This window comes from Nerophis ophidion, linkage group LG05 (genome assembly GCF_033978795.1).
Source record: "Nerophis ophidion isolate RoL-2023_Sa linkage group LG05, RoL_Noph_v1.0, whole genome shotgun sequence".
In the NCBI taxonomy this organism is placed as follows: domain Eukaryota; kingdom Metazoa; phylum Chordata; class Actinopteri; order Syngnathiformes; family Syngnathidae; genus Nerophis; species Nerophis ophidion.
In genome coordinates, this window is record NC_084615.1 from 29492083 (window position 1) to 29511391 (window position 19309).

Genomic DNA, 19309 nt, shown 5'->3' on the forward strand with positions numbered 1-19309 from the left:
GAGTAACGTGAGCTCCTGTCCGTGTTGGACTTGGGATGCTCCCTTTGACTCCTGCCTTATCTCCAGGCGCCCTTGACAGTTTGACAGGGGGGAGATCTCTGGGCGATCATCGCACAACAAGGGGTTAATAAATGGGGTTCTGTGGACTGTTTGGAGCCGTGCCAGCCCACTCCAAACCACATGGTCAGGACAACAACAAAGATTTCAAAGAGGGGATACCTCCCGCGGGACAAAACAGCGAGACGTGATTGTTTCAGCCTGAGTCGGCGGGTTTAAATACAGCGTCTGTATTAATTAAGAAGTACAAAATGAGGGTCTGTTTGCTGCTGTTACCATTTTTCTCAGCCTCGGAAATAACCAGATGATTCTGCAGAAGGAACAGTTTTGTCCGGGACAAGATAATCATCCGTGGTCCTTGGCTTGCATGTAGTTCAGTGTCACACAGCTCACCTGACTCTAGAAAGGAACGTCCTCGTGTTCTAACAGGCTTGGCGGGTAATGTCGGGAACCTTGACCGCCTGACAGACAACCTCTAGGGCAGTGTTTTTCAACCACTGTGCCGCGGAACACTAGTGTGCCGTGACATACAGTCTGGTGTGCCGTGGGAGATTATGTAATTTCGCCTAATGGTGTTAAAAATATTTTTTGCAAACCAGTAATTACAATCTGTAAATGTGCCTTTGTTGAGTGACTGTGCTGTCTAGAGATCAGCAGAATAACCATGTAATACTCTTCTATATCAGCAGGTGGCAGCAGGTAGCTAATTGATTTGCAGATGTCGGGAACATGGTTAGTCTTGATCACAATATGCGGGTAAAAAGCTATCTAACACTTAAACCAAACATAAACAAAAGGCGAGTGCCGCTAAGAAAAGGCATTGAAGCTTAGGGAAGGCTTTGCAAAACGAAACTAAAACTAAAGTGGCTGCAAAGTAAACAAAAACAGAATGCTGGACGACAGCAAAGACTTACAGCGTGTAGGGCAGACGGCGTCCACAAAGTACATCCGGTACATGACACGACAATCAACAATGTCCCCACAAAGAAGGATAGCGTCCGCACAACTTAAATAGTCTTGATTCTGGGAAAAAATGCAGGGCCAGGTAATAGCACTCAAGGAAGACATGAATTTGTTACAGGAAAATACCAACAAAAGAGGAAAAGCCACCAAAATAGGAGCGCAACACAAGAACTAAAACACTACGCACAGGAAAACACCAAAAATCAAAATAAGTCACAATGTGATGTGACAGGTCGTGACAGTACACCTACTTTAAGACAAAAGTTATAGTCATGCATGCTTAGTTATGGTTTGAATTAATATCCAACAATTGCGAGAACAACCTTTTATTGTCAATATTGCTGAATTTAGTTTTTTAATGTTTTCTGCTGTTGGCGTGCCTCAGAATATTTCCAATGAAAAAAAATGTGCCTTGGCTCAGAGAAGATTAAAAAACACTGCTCTAGGGGCTAATGTAAGAGCGCCTGCAGGTTAACAACTATACACAAAACACACCAGTCCAGCATGCATGTTCAAACCGTCCGACTTTGTGTCGACGCCCCTTTGACTGGGTGGGGACGAGCGCTCCTGGATCAAGGGTTTGTTCAGAGTTTACAGCTGGCTTTAGCTAATGGAAAAGATGGGCACATTTTTGTGGACTAATATGGTCAAGGAGGGCTTTTGCGCTCCAACGCATGGTGAGCGTTAAACCATGCAGCTACAGCCTGCCGCTGGTAGTGTATTTGGAAAAGTCAAGGATGTGTCAAAATAAATATTCACTTCAGAGGGACTGCTGTGTGCTTCCATGTGTGTCCTCCAACACTCTTCTTTCTAGGCACCCTCTCTATAGTATGTTATTCAACAGGCCAAATCGGGCCTCTAAATGACAATACCAGTTCAGTTCGAAACTTAGCTGTCTTTTCAGATTCCTAGAAAATCCCCATAGCACTGTTGACATCTTTTTTGCACCAAGGACTGGTTTAATGTAGGCATTACTTTCAGGGACCTACTTTCCACTTGTGCCAAATAAATACAGCAAAAATAAGTGCGTGAGAAATATAACTCACTATGTTGCTGAATTAGTGGGAGCCTTGGGCTTGTTTCTTTGCAATGAGATGCAGATGGAAATCCACCTTTGGCTACAATCTGTCACATTTATATTTTATCTGTTCATTAATGCGGACGTTGTACTGATCCGTTGTGGTGAAGAAGGAGCTGAGCCGGAAGGCAAAGCTCTACGTTCCCATCCTCTCCTATGGTCATGAGCTTTGGGTCATGACCGAAAGGATAAGATCACGGGTACAAGCGGCCGAAATGAGTTTCCTCCGCCGTGTGGCGGGGCTCTCCCTTAGAGATAGGGTGAGAAGCGCTGCCATCCGGTAGGAACTCAAAGTAAAGCCGCTGCTCCTTCACATGGAGAGGAGCCAGATGAGGTGGTTCGGGCATCTGGTCAGGATGCCACCCGAACGCCTCCCTAGGGAGGTGTTTAGGGCACGTCCAACCGGTAGGAGGCCACGGGGAAGACCCAGGACACGTTGGGAAGACTATGTCTCCCGGCTGGCCTGGGAATGCCTCTGGATCCCCCGGGAAGAGCTAGACGAAGTGGCTGGGGAAAGGGAAGTCTGGGTTTCCCTGCTTAGGCTGTTGCCCCCACGACCCGACCTCGGATAAGCGGAAGAAGATGAATGGATGGATGTTCATTAATGTGCGTTGTATCATTGTATCACAAAGTTATAACAAATGGCAACTTCCTATGAGGACTTTTATTGTACATCTATAAACAAGCTTATTGGTGTGTGTTGTGGGAAAGTTAAGTCAGAGAAAATGCAGTCGTTTGTAAATTATTTAATGTTTCTATGCGTCACGGACCGGTGGTTGGGGACCACTGAATTCTTAATGATCTTTGACGAGCTCTTTTTTCTCTGGTCCTATGTTGGCGACCAGGAGATTGTTTAAAAGAACTGTTGGCACAGTTTAGCCTTGCATTAAATAATCATTGTTAGTGCTCTTAATACTTCTAAACATGACAGAGAACTTTTGTTTAACATCCGCATATCAAAGGAAGCAAAGTGCTAACAATCTGATTTAAAAGAGGAAAATGTTGCTGGCAACTCCTCTCAAATAGTGACCCAAAGTCTTAAAGAACTGACTTGTAACGGCCATGGTCACCATAGTTTGAAATTCAGTATGTGCTCAAGTCCCTTTAACAATGTTGTTCATCCATGACAGCTGATCTTTCTGTTTTATGTATCCCTCAGACTGCGCCAAGACAGTTGCTAACAAACTAGATCCGCCCTCTCGCCTCGGGAAGGGAAAGTCTGATCCTGAAGACAATGGGGAAGATTGAGGCTGTTACAGCAAGAGCTTAGTCATCGTTCAGTGATGAGTGTGAGGCTTTTACAGGAAGTATTTGTTCTGACAAACCTCCTGCCACCGAAAACACACGCCTGTATAATCACTGCCATCTTTGTAGAGAGAGGGACCGAGTTCCCTTCTGAATGGAAATTAAATGATAGATGAAAAGGTCTGATCCAGAAAATTGCGGTGTCCATTTCAAACAAGGCACTCTGGTAGGGCCTTCTTGTGTAGATGTTGTAATTGAATCGTTTATTGCTACCTCTCGGTAACATGCAGCTCTGTGGTTTTTCTGCATTACCAGGAACGATAACGTTTCCTTTGTTTTATACACATGGATCACATAATGTCTCTTTTTATTTCTATATAATATTGGTGAACACTATATTTCCATCCTAGTGTTCCAAACTATTACAATGACCTAAATAGGGGCACTGTTTCCAATAAGAAAATAATCCCCAAAAAACTGTCCCTAGATTTATTTAGGGTCTAAAGAAACCTCTTCTCCCCAGGGCTTTTCTTTCTGTCACTCACACACTTACGCCTGTGTCTACAACGCTCGTGAACATTTTTTCACAAGATTAAGAGTAGTGCGGTGCGATACATAATCGATTTGGAGTAATGCGGTGTGATGTAGATCATAGTAGGACATACAAATATCTATCAGACGATATAATTCTCTTTTGTTTATCATATTTTATAGCATCTGGGCTGCAGTGAGTGTAGCTGCAGTAACGCTGCTGCTCTGGTGTAGCATTTGTATGTAATTAAAACTGTTATTTAGGGGTGTAACGGTACACAACGATTTCGGTTAATTTTTGGTACATTAAGAAAACAACAAAATATAAATTTTTGGTTATTTATTTACCAAATGTGTAAACAATGGCATAACATACATATACACACAGGGTCCATTGCCAGGGTTAATGTGGTCAACATATATAAAATAAAAACTAAATAAGATAAGGCTCAGAATGGTTTCTTTACAAAACCTTCCTACATATAAAGTGCTTTTTTTGATTGATTGAGACTTTTATTTGTAGATTGCACAGTACAGTACATATTCCGTACAACTGACCACTGAATGCAAACACCCCAATAAGTTTTTCAACTTGTTTAAGTCGGAGTCCACGTTCATCAACACCCCCCTAGCCTGGCTAACTTGGCAGTAAGAGGATATATGGGCTTATTGTTCTTCCACCATAGAAGTGGGACAAAATCTACTTTTTAATGCAATAGAGCAACGCCCTGCGACCCCGAACGGGACAAGCGGTAGAAAATGGATGGATGGTCTTAAATCTGCTGCTATAAAAACATTTGTTATTGCTTCAGCCCTGCCTGACTCGCCGTGGAGAGGCTGCTTGAATGCGGTGGTGACGCTTCAAAGGAGTTAGCATGTTTGACGTGTTGGCAGAAGCGTACCCTACTGCTGCTGAACAATGTCGGCAAAGCTCCGTCCTCCATTGTTGTATTGCACCGCGCAGCCAATGTGTTCCCAAATGGGAGATGTTAATGAGGCAGGAGGGTCTTCCAGCTCTGGCCTTTGCATGTTGTCCTCGCCTGGTCGCTGCTAGCCTGCTGTGTGTTGTGCCTCGTACCGAAACGGTTCAATACAAATACACGTACCGATACACCCCTAATGTTGTAACACGATGTCAAGAAAAGAGACGCAAAGCACAAGGCAAGCTAAATTACCAAAAAACCCAAACTTATTTGTTTGGCTTTGGTTTGGATTAAAAAAGTCGGACACCGACTAAAGAAGGGTAATCTGCAAAACATGCCGCCAACAAGTCGTTAATGGTGACTTCAACACGTATATTTTTGAAAACACAGCATGAAGAACAGTAGAGACGTTTGTTAAAATCCAACTAAGTACTGACATTAACTCAAAACCAGGAAGTGATGAAAATAAAAACCTAACCAAGAGCCTCAGGGCCAACGTCCTAAAGCACCGTCTATGACAAACTGCCGGCCTGCAGACACCGAGATATTACAGATGCCATCTCTTAATTCAAATGTCGACATTGCCTATCTAGTAATACACTGTTGAAAAGAACGGCTGGTATTAAAAATCCATATTTTTATTGTCTTCTCCTTTTTATCTATCACGTGTTCATATACGGTGGCAGAGGGGTTAGTGCATCTGCCTCACAATACGAAGGTCCTGATTTGTCCTGGGTTCAATCCGGGCTCGGGAATTTTTCTGTGTGGAGTTTGCATGTTCTCCCCGTGACTGCGTGGGTTCCCTCCGGGTACTCCGGCTTCCTCCCACCTCCAAAGACATGCACCTGGGGATAGGTTGATTGGCAACACTAAATTGGTCCTAGTGTGTGAATGTTAGTGTGAATGTTGTCTGTCTGTGTTGACCCTGCGATGAGGTGGCGACTTGTCCAGGGTGTACACCGCCTTCCGCCCGAATGCAGCTGAGATAGGCTCCAGCGACCCCGAACAGGACAAGCGGTAGGAAATGGAAGGATGGATGGATGGATGGATGGTGTTTATATATACATTTACACCTGTATATAAAACAAGTAAATATTAGTGAAAATGGCGTTCATTGTTTGTGTGCGTGTACGTATGTATAAATGTATACGTATATATTGTATATATGTTTATATATTGTATATATGTGTTTATACTGTATAAATATATATTAAAAAAAATAAGTTCTTTCATGTGATTAATCCCCAAATATATCCTTTGCTTTAACCGTGGATGGTTACCTAAAAGGCGGCGCGGTTTTTTATGCAAATTTCACTCACAAATACACACAGATGGGATTTAAAATAAAAATGTTGCCACGTTTTTAGCAAATCAATTATGTGTATTCACAAGTAAAACATTTAAAATGTGTTCCTGTATGACATTCTGACAAAATTACATTTGTATCCAAATATCAGGTCCTTTTTTGAAGTTAATTAAATTATGCAAGTGTGAAACGACCTGTGTGTGTGTGTGTGTGTGCGTGTGTGTTTGTGTGTGTGTGTAAGGGTAAACAAAAATATGATGTTGATATGATGACGGTATTAAGATATTGGTGGAGTTGTTCTATATTCAGGGTTGTCCTTTATTTGCCTCAAATAGGTAAATGTAAAAATGGGATAATAATGTAATAATGACGAATAAAACAATTCAGAAGAAAAAACTTCTTGACTTCTTGAACTGATCGATATTGAATGTCTTTCCCTGGTGCAGAACCCCCTGACGGAGGCCAAGCTCTGTGGTGGTGGAGGCCGCAACGAGGCCCCTAAAAGAGCCTCCGACGACCCTCCCTGCCGGCTAAGCCTTAACCGCCGAGGAGAGCCATGCCTCCCCGGAAGCGCGGCAATGGTGGCAGCGGTGGCCGCGGGGGCCTCTCCTTCATCCTCTGCTGCTTCAACAACAGCGACCACCCGGAGATCACCTACAAGCTGCGGGAAGACTTTGCCCTGCAGGCCATGGAGCCAGCACTGCCCATGCCAGGGTATGACGAACTGGATGGAATGTTTTCAGAGTTGGTGGTAAGTTTGCCCTTGTTGTGTTCTTCATTGTCTAGACTTGATATTCTGGCACACTTTCAATACAGCTGCAGTCATTTCCTCTTACTTTAGATCATCTTGTGAGTAACAGGGCCATTCTTTCTCTGTCCAGTTGTCTCCTCTAATTTGCCCAGCTCCCTTTTTTCTCTGCCATTGTTGGTTGCCACAGTAATGTAAGCATGACATTTTTGCACATCAATGGACCTCATTCAGCAGCTCCTCATGTCAAGGCCTCCGCCATCTGCTAATTGCTTGTTTTTGTCTAACGTCCCTTTATGAGTACATAATTGAGTGTGACGACAAGGAGGCTTTCAGTTGCTGTGTTTACCAGAAAGGAAACGACACACGTGCTTTTGCCTTTCACTCCATGCGAGCCCTTGAGCGTGCGGCTAATCGAAGGCCATTTTGCTGCAGGGTATACAAACCCCATTTCCATGAGTTGGCAAATTGTGTTTTATATGTAAATACAAACAGAATACAATGATTTGCAAATCATTTCCAACCCATATTCAGTTGAATATGCTACAAAGACAACATATTTGATGTTCAAACTGATGAAAAAAATTTTTTTTTGCAAATAATCATTAACATTAGAATTTGATGCCAGCAACACGTGACACAGAAGTTGGGAAAGGTGGCAATAAATACTGATAAAGTTGAGGAATGCTCATCAAACACTTATTTGGAACATCCCACAGGTGTGCAGGCTAATTGGGAACAGGTGGGTGCCATGATTGGGTATAAAAACAGCTTCCCAAAGAATGCTCAGTCTTTCACAAGAAAAGATGGGGCGAGTTACACCCCTTTGTCCACAACTGCGTTTGCAAATAGTCAAACAGTTTAAGAACAACGTTTCTCAAAGTGCAATTGCAAGAAATTTCAGGATTTCAACATCAACGCTCCATAATATCATCAAAAGGTTCAGAGAATCTGGAGAAATCACTCCACATAAGCGGCATGGCCGCAAACCAACATTGAATGACCTCGACCTCCGATCCGTCAGACGGCACTGTATCAAAAACCGACATCAATTTCTAGAGGATATCACCACATGGGCTCAGGAACACTTCAGAAAACCACTGTCACTAAATACAGTTGGTCGCTACATCTGTAAGTGCAAGTTAAAACTCTACTATGCAAAGCGAAAGCCATTCATAAGCAACATCCAGAAACGCCCAAGATAATCTAAGATGGACTGATGCAAAGTGGAAAAGTGTTCTGTGGTCTGACGAGTCCACATTTAAAATAGTTTTTGGAAATATTCGACATTGTGTCATCCGGACCAAAGAGGAAGCGAACCATCCAGACTGTTATCGACGCAAAGTTCAAAAGCCAGCATCTGTGATGGTATCGGGGTGCATTAGTGCCCAAGGCATGGGTAACTTACACATCTGTGAAGGCACCATTAATGCTGAAAGGTACATACAGGCTTTGGAACAACATATGCTGCCATTTAAGCGCTGTCTTTTTCATGGACACCCCTGCTTATTTCATCAAGACAATGTCAAGCCACATTCAGCATGTGTTACAACAGCGTGGCTTTGTAAAAAAAGAGTGCGGGTACTTTCCTGGCCCACCTGCAGTCCAGATCTGTCTCCCATCAAAAATGTGTGCCGCATTATGAAGCGTAAAATACGACAGCGGCTGTTGAATGACTGAAGCTCTACATAAAACTAGAATAGGAAAGAATTCCACTTTCAAAGTTCCCAAATGTTTATTGAATGTTGTTAAAAGGTGATGTAACACAGTGGTGAACATGCCTTTTCCCAACTACTTTGGCACGTGTTGCAGCCATAAAATTCTAAGTTAGTTATTATTTGCAAAAAAGAAATAAAGTTAATGAATTTGAACATCAAATATCTTGTCTTTGTAGTGCATTCAACTGAATATGGGTTGAAAATGATTTGCAAATCATTGTATTCCGTTTATATTTACATCTAACACAATTTCCCAACTCATATGGAAATGGGGTTTGTAAAAGAATCTCGTCTAAAGGGGATAAATGTGCATTGGAAGTTGAAATTTACATGAAGTTCTTCTCATCCTGCACGTCAATTATTCTCTTGAAGTTTGCAATCAACAAAAAAAACATTTTTTGTATGACTTAGTGGCATAGTGTGTAGAGTGCACGCCCTGAGATCGGTAGGTCGTGAGTTCAAACCCCGGCCGAATCATTCCACAAGACTATGAAAATGGGACCCATTATCTCCCTGCTTGACACTCAGAATCAAGGGTTGGAATTGGGGGTTAAATCACCAAAAATTATTCCCGGGCACGGCCATGGGTGCTGCTCACTGCTCCCCTCACCTCCCACAGGGGGTGAGGGTGATGGGTCAAATGCAGAGGATAATCTCACCACACCTAGTGTGTGTGTGACAATAATTGGTACTTTAACTTTTATTAAGTTATTATAGTTTCCAAGAATATTTCTCTTTTTTTTTTTTTGATCAACCTGTTGATCCAAAGAAATATAATTCAACTTGGTTATTATTTAGGTTTCTTCCATGTTAGCAGGGCTCCATGTTTATTTCTCTTTTACTGTTATCTAATAGCTTTTGTGAGGGATGAAAGAATTACATGGCGTGCTCGTGCGTAAGTGTCTATGGAAACATGTCTGATTTGTGAAAAAATTAAATTATCTGACTCTACACTCTACATGTTTGTATGACAAGAGGATAGTGGGCTTCGTTCAACCTAATGCATGATTTGTAGTCATATTTGTATTTTTTAATAGCAAGAGAAACAATCCCGTTATTTATATCAGTGGTCCCCAACCTTTTTTGCACCACGGACCGGTTTAATGTAGGCATTATTTCCACTTGTGCCAGATAAATACAGCAAAAATAAGTGCATGAAAAATACAACCCACTATAACTCTGAATTAGTGGGAGCCCTGGGCATGTTTCCCTGTAATGAGATCCCCAGCAGATGGAAATCAGCCTTTGGCTACAATCTGTCACATTAATATTTGATATGTTCATTAATGTGCATTGTATCATGTCACAAAGTTATAACGAAAATACCAAATGGCAACTTCCTATGAGAAGTTTTATTGTACATCTATGAACAAGCTTATTGGTGTGTCGAGTGGGACAGGCGAAGGTTAAAGCGGAGAAAATGCAGTCATTTAAAAATTATTTAATATTTTTCTGCGGCCCGGTAGCAAATGTGTCACGGACCGGTCCGGGGGTTGGGAACCACTGATTTATATGACACATCTAGTGTGTTTGTGTGTGGGCGGGTCTATTATGTGCTTCTTATATTTACTTTTTCTATGAGCGAGTTTATCGCGTGTTTCTTGACTTAGTTTTTAATATTTTATTTTTAGATATGTAGAAGTTGTGGTTATAATAACTGACACATCTAATTGCATCTTTTTTCTAGTCATATTTATTTCTGACATGCAAAGTTATTATGTATACCTAGCAGGAGTAGCAGTCATTTTAATTGTAAAGCATATTTGGGTAGGGCGATTGTGCATGAGCAATCATGCAGCGAGGGTGTAGTTGCTGCGTTGGAGTACGAATCTGAACACTCGTCAAACAAAACATACTCGTGTGGTTGTGTTGTGCCCTCAGTGGTTCGAGCACAGAATATTAAGAGGCTCACAAGCTCCGCCCCCCCCCCTCAAGCTATTCTGTCATACTTGCATTCAGACATTCTCCAAACTCTTCGCAGAATCTAAACACAACCTCAGCCGCAAGCCTTGCGTGCGCCTCTGTGAAATATGTTATGTATCGGGACGCATGTTGTCTCCAGATGTTTGTTAGCACAATTCAGACAGGCCAATTCCTCGTATCTCGTTCACTACTCACGTGTCCACAGGCTGGTTTGAGCACCCGGTGCCATCCCACACACATTATAAAGCACAAACTGACACAAGAACGCGTTGGTTGCGGTCATATGCCTTTTGTTTGAAGACAAAAACGAATGGATTTTTTTCTTTCTCTCTACTATTGAATAATCCTATTCAGTGTTCCAACTATGTTAAATCCCAAGCCCATTGTAACACCACAACATAATGACTACATTACAGCTGAATTAAGATATTACCAATGTAGGATGAGGTCATCAAATGGCATCGTTCTGTGTTTAATGGAAGACCCGGGCCGTAGCAACTTGTACTGATGTCTTGCAGACATCGAGGGAAATACTTCTTGATTACAACAATGTGTCCCTTCTCTTACAGCCTCCTCAAAGTTTTAGACCCATCTTATATTTTTCTTTTTTGCAGGACGAGCTGGACCTCACAGAAAAGCACCGGGAAGCCATGTTTGCCCTGCCGGCTGAGAAAAAATGGCAGATCTACTGCAGCAAAAAGAAGGTACTTTTCTGTCCATTACATACTGTATGTCCTTTTCCCACTGCATGGCCACTCTTGTTTGGCAAAAACTAGCACTATTTTTAAGTTACCTCATGGGTTCGAAACATACTTGCCAACCTTGAGACCTCCGATTTTGGGAGGTGGAGGGTATTATTTACCTCTACATTCATAGATTCACCAAGTCAAGTATTTCATATATATATATATATATATATATATATATATATATATATATATATATATATATATACATATATATATTGCGTTCCACCACCGTATCATTCAATCAATGTTTATTTATATAGCCCCAAATCACAAATGTCTCAAAGGACTGCACAAATCATTACGACTACAACATCCTCGGAAGAACCCACAAAAGGGCAAGGAAAACTCACACCCAGTGGGCAGGGAGAATTCACATCCAGTGGGACGCCAGTGACAATGCTGACTATGAGAAACCTTGGAGAGGACCTCAGATGTGGGCAACCCCCCCCCCCCTCTAGGGGACCGAAAGCAATGGATGTCGAGCGGGTCTAACATGATACTGTGAAAGTTCAATCCATAGTGGCTCCAACACAGTTGCGAGAGTTCAGTTCAAGCGGATCCAAGACAGCAGCGAGAGTCCCGTCCACAGGAAACCATCTCAAGCGGAGGCGGATCAGCAGCGTAGAGATGTCCCCAACCGATACACAGGCGAGCGGTCCATCCTGGGTCCCGACGAGCAGTCCATCCTGGGTCTCGACTCTGGACAGCCAGTACTTCATCCATGGTCATCGGACCGGATCCCCTCCACCCGGGAGGGGGGGACATAGGAGAAAAAACAAAAGAAGCGGCAGATCAACTGGTCTAAAAAGGAGGTCTATTTAAAGGCTAGAGTATACAGATGAGTTTTAAGGTGAGACTTAAAATGCTTCTACTGAGGTAGCATCTCGAACTGTTACCGGGAGGGCATTCCAGAGTACTGGAGTCCGAACGGAAAACGCTCTATAGCCCGCAGATTTTTTTGGGCTCTAGGAATCACTAATAAGCCGGAGTCTTTTGAACGCAGATTTCTTGCCGGGACATATGGTACAATACAATCGGCAAGATAGGCTGGAGCTAGACCGTGTAGTATTTTATACGTAATTAGTAAAACCTTAAAGTCACATCTTAAGTGCACAGGAAGCCAATGCAGGTGAGCCAGTACAGGCGTAATGTGATCAAACTTTCTTGTTCTTGTCAAAAGTCCAGCAGCCGCATTTTGTATCAACTGTAATCTTTTAATGCTAGACATGGGGAGACCCGAAAATAATACGTTACAGTAATCGAGGCGAGACGTAACAAACGCATGGATAACGATCTCGGCGTCTTTAGTGGACAAAATGGAGCGAATTTTAGCGATATTACGGAGATGAAAGAAGGCCGTTTTAGTAACGCTTTTAATGTGTGACTCAAAGGAGAGAGTTGGGTCAAAGATAACACCCAGATTTTTTACCGAGTCACCTTGTTTTATTATTTGGTTGTCAAATGTTAAAGTTGTATTATTAAATAGAGGTCGGTGTCTAGCAGGACCGATAATCAGCATTTCCGTTTTTTTGGCGTTAAGTTGCAAAAAATTAGCGGACATCCATTGTTTAATTTCATTAAGACACGCTTCCAACTGACTACAGTGCGGCGTGTTGGTCAGCTTTAGGGGCATGAAGAGTTGGGTGTCATCAGCATAGCAGTGAAAGCTAAAAACCGTATTTGCGTATGACGTCACCCAGCGGCAGCATGTAGATGCTGAAGAGTACAGGGCCAAGGACCGAACCCTGGGGAACTCCACACGTTACCTTAACATAGTCCGAGGTCATACTGTTATGGGAGACGCACTGCACCCTGTCAGTAAGATAAGCGTTAAACCAAGACAGGGCTGAGTCTAACATACCAATTCGTGTTTTGATACGCTCTAATAAAATATTATGATCGACGGTATCGAAAGCAGCGCTAAGATCGAGGAGCAGCAACATAGATGACATATCAGAATCCATCGTTAGCAATAGATCATTAGTCAATTTTGCGAGGGCTGTCTCAGTAGAGTGATTTGCCCTAAAACCGGATTGAAAGGTTTCACATAGATTGTTAAACGCTAAGTGTTCATTTAGCTGCTCTGCAACAATTCTTTTGAGGATTTTTGAAATAAAAGGGGAAAGTGAGACACCGGTCGGTAGTTTACCATGAGGTCAGGATCGAGGTTAGGTCTTTTTAGGAGAGGATGAATAACCGCTTTTTTGAATGCTAGGGGAACAGTGCCCGAGGAAAGTGATAAGTTCATAATATTTAGCACTGATGGACCTAATAATACAAAAAGCTCCTTGATAAGTTTCCCAGGAAGTGGGTCAAGTAAACATGTTTGTTTTATTCCATTTACACGTTGTAACAATTCTTCTGTTATTTCATCAAAACGAGAGAAACTATTTTGGATATTTGCAGTATCCACCGTATATACAGTCGTATCTGTGTTACTATAACCCAGTTGTAGCTGGGACGCATTGTCTTTAATCTCCTTTCCAATAAGTTCAATTTTCTTATTAAAGAACTTCATAAAGTCATCTGCCGAATGGGTGGGGCTACTGGAAGGAGTCCCTTGTTGGGTTAGCGATGCTACTGTACTAAACTAAAATTTTGGATCGTTTTTATTTATGCGGATGAGATTTGAGTAATAATTAGTTTTAGCTAAGGTAAGCATGCGTTTATAAGTTATTAAACTATCACTCCATGCTTGATGGTGCACCTCAAGTTTAGTTGTGCGCCATTTGCATTCCAGCTTTCTACATAATCATTTCTGAGCTCTAGTTTCTTCAGTAAACCATGGCGTATGCCTTTTTGGAGCCTTTTTTAACTTCAGCAGTGCTATACTATCAATGGTTTCGCGCAGGGCGTTGTTAAAGTTGATAGTGAGGTTATCAATAGAGCCCACATACTTCGGGAACGGTGCCATTACCGAGGGCAGTAATTCAGCAAGAGTCGTCGTTGTGGCAGCATTAATGTTGCGGCTGCTATAGCAGTTATTATTATTATTAGCTTGCCAAACATGAGTCTGAACTTCGAATTTTATAAGGTAATGATCGGACATTACTTTGGTATACGGGAGTATCTTAACTTTGGAAAGGGTGATACCTCTGACAAGCACTAGGTCTATCGTATTACCGCTGCGATGCGCCGGTTCATTTATTATTTGTGTAAGACCACAGCTATCTATTATAGTCTGGAGCGCCACGCACGGTGGGTCCAATGGGGTATTCATATGGATATTAAGGTACCCCATTATAATCATATTATCGGCGTGCGTCACTAGATCAGCAACAAACTCTGAGAATTCACTAATAAAGTCCGAATAGGGCCCTGGGGGGCGGTAGATAACGGCCAGGCACAGAGGCAGCGGTGTGGCAGACTTCATAGAAAGCACCTCAAACGATTTATATTTATTATTTAAGTTAGGACTAAAGTTAAAGTTTTCGTTGTATATTAGTGCGACCCTCCCTCACCTTTTAAGGGGACGGGCAATATGCGCATTCGTATAGTTAGGAGAGGATGCCTCATTTATCGCAAAAAAGTCGTCTGGTTTAAGCCAGGTTTCGCTAAGACCGATGACGTTAAGGTTGTTGTCTCTAATGACCTCATTAACTAATAACGTTTTGGGAGACAAAGATCTGATGTTTAGAAAGCCCATATTATAGGTAGTGGGCTGTTTTAAGGAGTTGTTGATAAAAATATCCGTAGTAGCAATATTAATAATGTTGCGTTTATTATGCGCAGTGTACTTAAAATAATTACGACCATATCTAGGAATTGATATGACGGGAATTTTCAGATTGTCTACTTGGTGCTGCGATAAACTGAACGCATCATAATTTTCCACCTCAGTAGAACGCATGTCTAACTCTGACGTAGTCATAGTCATAGCAGAAAAACCATTATGTGAGTTGTGTATTATTCTACGAAAATTGCTATGTGTACAGGGATCATCCAGCCTGGCGCTGGCTAGTTCTAACTTAACTGACTCCATACCCAGGCTAGCAGGCTCTGTAATTGCCTGTGACCGGGCTTGCTCTAGTGCAGTTAGTCAAATGTGGCTCAATTCGAAATCTATGTTCCGAGACAAGAGGATAGCGCCTTCCTGGTTAGGGTGAAGGCCGTCTCTCCTCAGCAAGCCAGGTTTGCCCCAGAAAGAGGGCCAATTATCAATAAACGTAAATCCCTGTTGTCTACAGAAGCTATCCAGCCACTTGTTAAGAGAGACTAATCTGGTATATCTCTCATCATTGCCTCTCCCAGGCAGGGGGCCAGAGACAATTACTCGATGCCTGGATATCTTTCTAGCGAGATTACAAGCCCTGGCTATGTTTCTCTTTGTAATCTCTGATTGTCTCATCTTAACGTCATTTGAGCCAACGTGTATTACTATATTCGCATAACTAGTGGTGTGGTTAGCCTGTCGTACGTGTTTACTAGGCCTTTTGCGAGTTTGCTCCCTTAATTGTGGCTGGTTTGCTAAGCTTTATGTTTCGGGTGATTGAGTCCCCTATGACTAAAGTGTGGTGCCCGGTAGACTGGGGTGTAGGACTAGCTAAAAGGCTAAATCTATTATGCGTCTCAACCGGTACACCGTAGCTTGTAGGCCGCTTAGGGCTGCTACAAGCTGGGCTAGTTAGCTCGCTACAGCTAACGCTAGCAGATGTGTCCGCAACATCTAAAGTTACGAAATTACACTGCTCTAACTGGCGGACATGGCTCTCTAGCAAAGCCAACCTATCCATGAGTAAAGTGCACGAAGCGCAGGAAGCCATACTCACAGACACTTTCCGTCGCCGAGTGGAGTGCCAGCTGTCTTCGGGAAGTGGTGGTGGCGGGGGAGTAGCTTCCTTCAGACCGGCGCTGCCTTTCTCCGCTAGCCTCGTTAGCTTAGCAGCTAGCTAGCTGAGGGCGGAGTGGTGAGACAGAGATCGGGTGATTTGCAAGTTAAATTGAACTATTAAATATGTTCGAGAAGTTGTAAATAAAGCTGCAAAACAGTTGAAAGCACACAGATAGAACGATACTTAGCTTTTTTTGCAACAAGAGCAGTCAGCGAGCAGTCATTCACGTTGACCCGGAACCGGAAGTATCGAACACTATTCTCTGGATAATCCAATTAAGCCATATATATATATATATATATATATATATATATATATATATATATATATATATAAAATACTTGAATTTCAGTGTTCATTTATTTACACATTTAAACACACAAAACACTCATCTACTCATTGTTGAATTAAGGGTTGAATTGTCCATCCTTGTTTTTTTAACCATATGCATGTACAGTAGATGGCAGTATTGTCCTTTTTAAGAGTGTCACAACATTGCTGTTTGGCAGACAAACTGCTTTACGGTAGACGAAAACGGACTGCTGTTGCGTGTTGTTTTACCGCGCTGGGAGGACGTTAATGAAACTGCCTAACTGCCTAACAATAAACCCACATAAGAAACCAAGAACTCGCCCTCGATCATTCTACAGTCATAACGTCATTGGGCAGACACGCTCTTTATACACGTCACTCAGGTCCGCCTGAATTTCCCGGGAGGTTTTCGGGAGAGGCGCTGAATTTCGGGAATCTCCCGGAAAATCCGGGAGGGTTGGCAAGTATGGTTCCAAATGTGCCAAGCTGAGTCAAACCACTGCTGGTCACATTTTGGTTTCGCAGATTTATCATCGCCACAATATTCAAGGATCAAGAAATGACAAAAACTTTTGACGCTGCAGTAATATATTCTTATGTCTCTACTTTGACGCAGTACTTGTTTTTTGTCCGCCCTTTGTGACCTTTTAGATGAAATTTGTCTCATATTAAGGGCAGCAGCCAAACTCTTCTCCATTGTTTTTGTTTGCATGTCTCCTTCCTGGTGCGTTCGATGCCGCGTGCAGCTTCCGAGCTGAGCCATCTAAAGGCTTTTTCTCTAAGTGGTTTCCTAAAAGGTAGATCAAAGAAACTTTGCTACCCAACTTTGCAGCATTCCTCGATTGATTGTGGCATCTGGACTTATGGAATATTGATTTATTTTTGTTTGAATTGTCTTTTAACAAAAGCACTCAAATGCAGGAAATATTAAATAATTATGCTTTGTATTAATTACCGTATTTTCCAGACCATAGGGCGCACCAGGTTATAAGGCGCACTGTGATTAGCGAGTATATTTTCATACAAAAGGCGCTCCCAATTATAAGGCTCATTAAAGGGGTCAGATTATGATGAAAATGTTTTACAGACTATCTTCAAGTCGTCTTCTGACCGTCACTTCAGGATGCGCTGTTAAGTGGTTGGTTTTATTTACGTGGCTCACCTTCGACATTGTCTTCTCCCCGTCATCTTTGTTGTAGCGGTGTAGCGTGCAAGGACAGGAGTAGAAGTGTCAAAAGTTGGAGCCAACTGTTTTAGTGTAACACAGACTTGACTTATATCAATAACAGAGCAGCCCCTCCTCATCTGTGGCTCACTAGTGCAACAACAACGCCGGAAAGGTGTCCCGTAACAAACCATCCGACCAGCACTCTCTAATAACTAAAGTTCCGTGGGTGTATTATGTAAACCCGCAAATTTTCAGGTCTTATGCAGAGTCCAAATACACATCAGCAGGTACCAGAAGGTTGGTTTTGCATAATATTGGAAAAATAGGTTATATGTCAGCTAATAGGTGCCTTTTTGCGGGCCTTATACACACACCTTTATAATACAGTACATCTGACTACGGTAGCCGTAGTGCTCAAACAATCCATCAAGCGGTGCGGCTTCATAGCTTACCAAAGTCGTACTGAAACATTTTGACAGATTTTTTAGCACCATGTATAATGTTATATATTCTCAATGGAACATTTACCGTTTTGGTGTTGTTTACTGGCATCAAATTGCAGTCTACACGTATCTCTTATGTGTGACTACCATCTACTGGTTACACTAATCATTCTACCAAATAAAATGGCTTTGAAATCTGTAAGTACAACCAGAATTATTCCAGGTACACCGGGTTATAAGGTGCACTGTCGAATTTTCAGAAAATGGCAGGATTTTTAGTGTGTCTTATAGTCCGAAAAATACGGTTTGTATTGGTAATTTTAGCAGTTTGAAGGGCACATGTTAGTGGCAGATAGAACATGCATGAATTAAAAGAGGGGAAAACATTTTCTTTGTTGTTTTTTTGTTTTGTTTTCAGTTTTTATTAGCAACATTCCTATATCAGCTTCTGTGATGAGGAGCAGAGATTCTCCGGCGAGCTCCCTGGTGTTTACACCGCCCGTCAGCTTTTATCGATAATACGAAAACCACATACAGTACATATCTCATAACATTTCAAACATTCCTCCCACAGTGGGAATTACACCACTCCCGTATCATGAAGTACAGTTTTTTTAATTTTTATAAAAACTCACGGGATTATGTACTGTAGATGTAAAAATTGTGACATCATTTGCCTACAGCTATTACGACTTAAAACAGGGCAAACATTTACTGTCTTGTTTAAGCAATTATATGGTTTCCATGTGCTTTCCCTTTCACTCCGCACATGTAGAAAAACACAGCCGCCTGCACTCTTCCTTTTTATACACGACGGTGTTTGTCAAGGCTGTCGGTGTGCATATGTAGGATATCCTGTCTCAACGCGGTCATGCACAATCAGAGGGATGCCATATTAGAAAAACCTCTCACAGTATGGTGCAGTGCAGTTTGACACTACTGCAAAGGAAACCTGATAATTGCATTTGGTAAACTAAATTGAAGCATTGCTTTAATTAATGCTTAGTCATGTTTTTTATAATATATTTTTTAATTCAATAAATATTATCAGCTTCTTCTTCATAGCACTTTTCTTCTTCCCATGGTTGGATAACAAAGTAATGTCAATCTCTAGCTATAAGTAATGTCAATCTCTCGCTATAAGGTAATGTTACTGAGTAAGACCAGATGTTTCGGGCAGATCTTACAGGGTTCACTGCGACATTTGCTATACCAACTAATAGCGGGGATGCTTGTAACTCAAACTTTTGCTTGCAACTTAGAGCATAGCAATTTGCCACGAGACAGGTCTTATCTCAAAACGCTCTTACGTT

At 42.1% G+C, this 19309-nt stretch overlaps 1 protein-coding gene across 3 annotated transcripts in view; it reads left to right on the forward strand.

Annotated features, from left to right (window-relative positions):
* LOC133552893 (disheveled-associated activator of morphogenesis 1-like) overlaps positions 1–19309 on the forward strand; it is a 116892-nt gene that overhangs the window by 68811 nt on the left and 28772 nt on the right. For all 3 annotated transcript variants that reach the window (XM_061900463.1, XM_061900465.1, XM_061900464.1), the window contains exons 2-3: positions 6550–6854; positions 11107–11196. In XM_061900463.1, the coding sequence (XP_061756447.1) occupies positions 6660–6854; positions 11107–11196 (285 nt within the window). In that variant the 5' untranslated portion in view covers positions 6550–6659. The remainder of the gene's footprint in view (positions 1–6549; positions 6855–11106; positions 11197–19309) is intronic.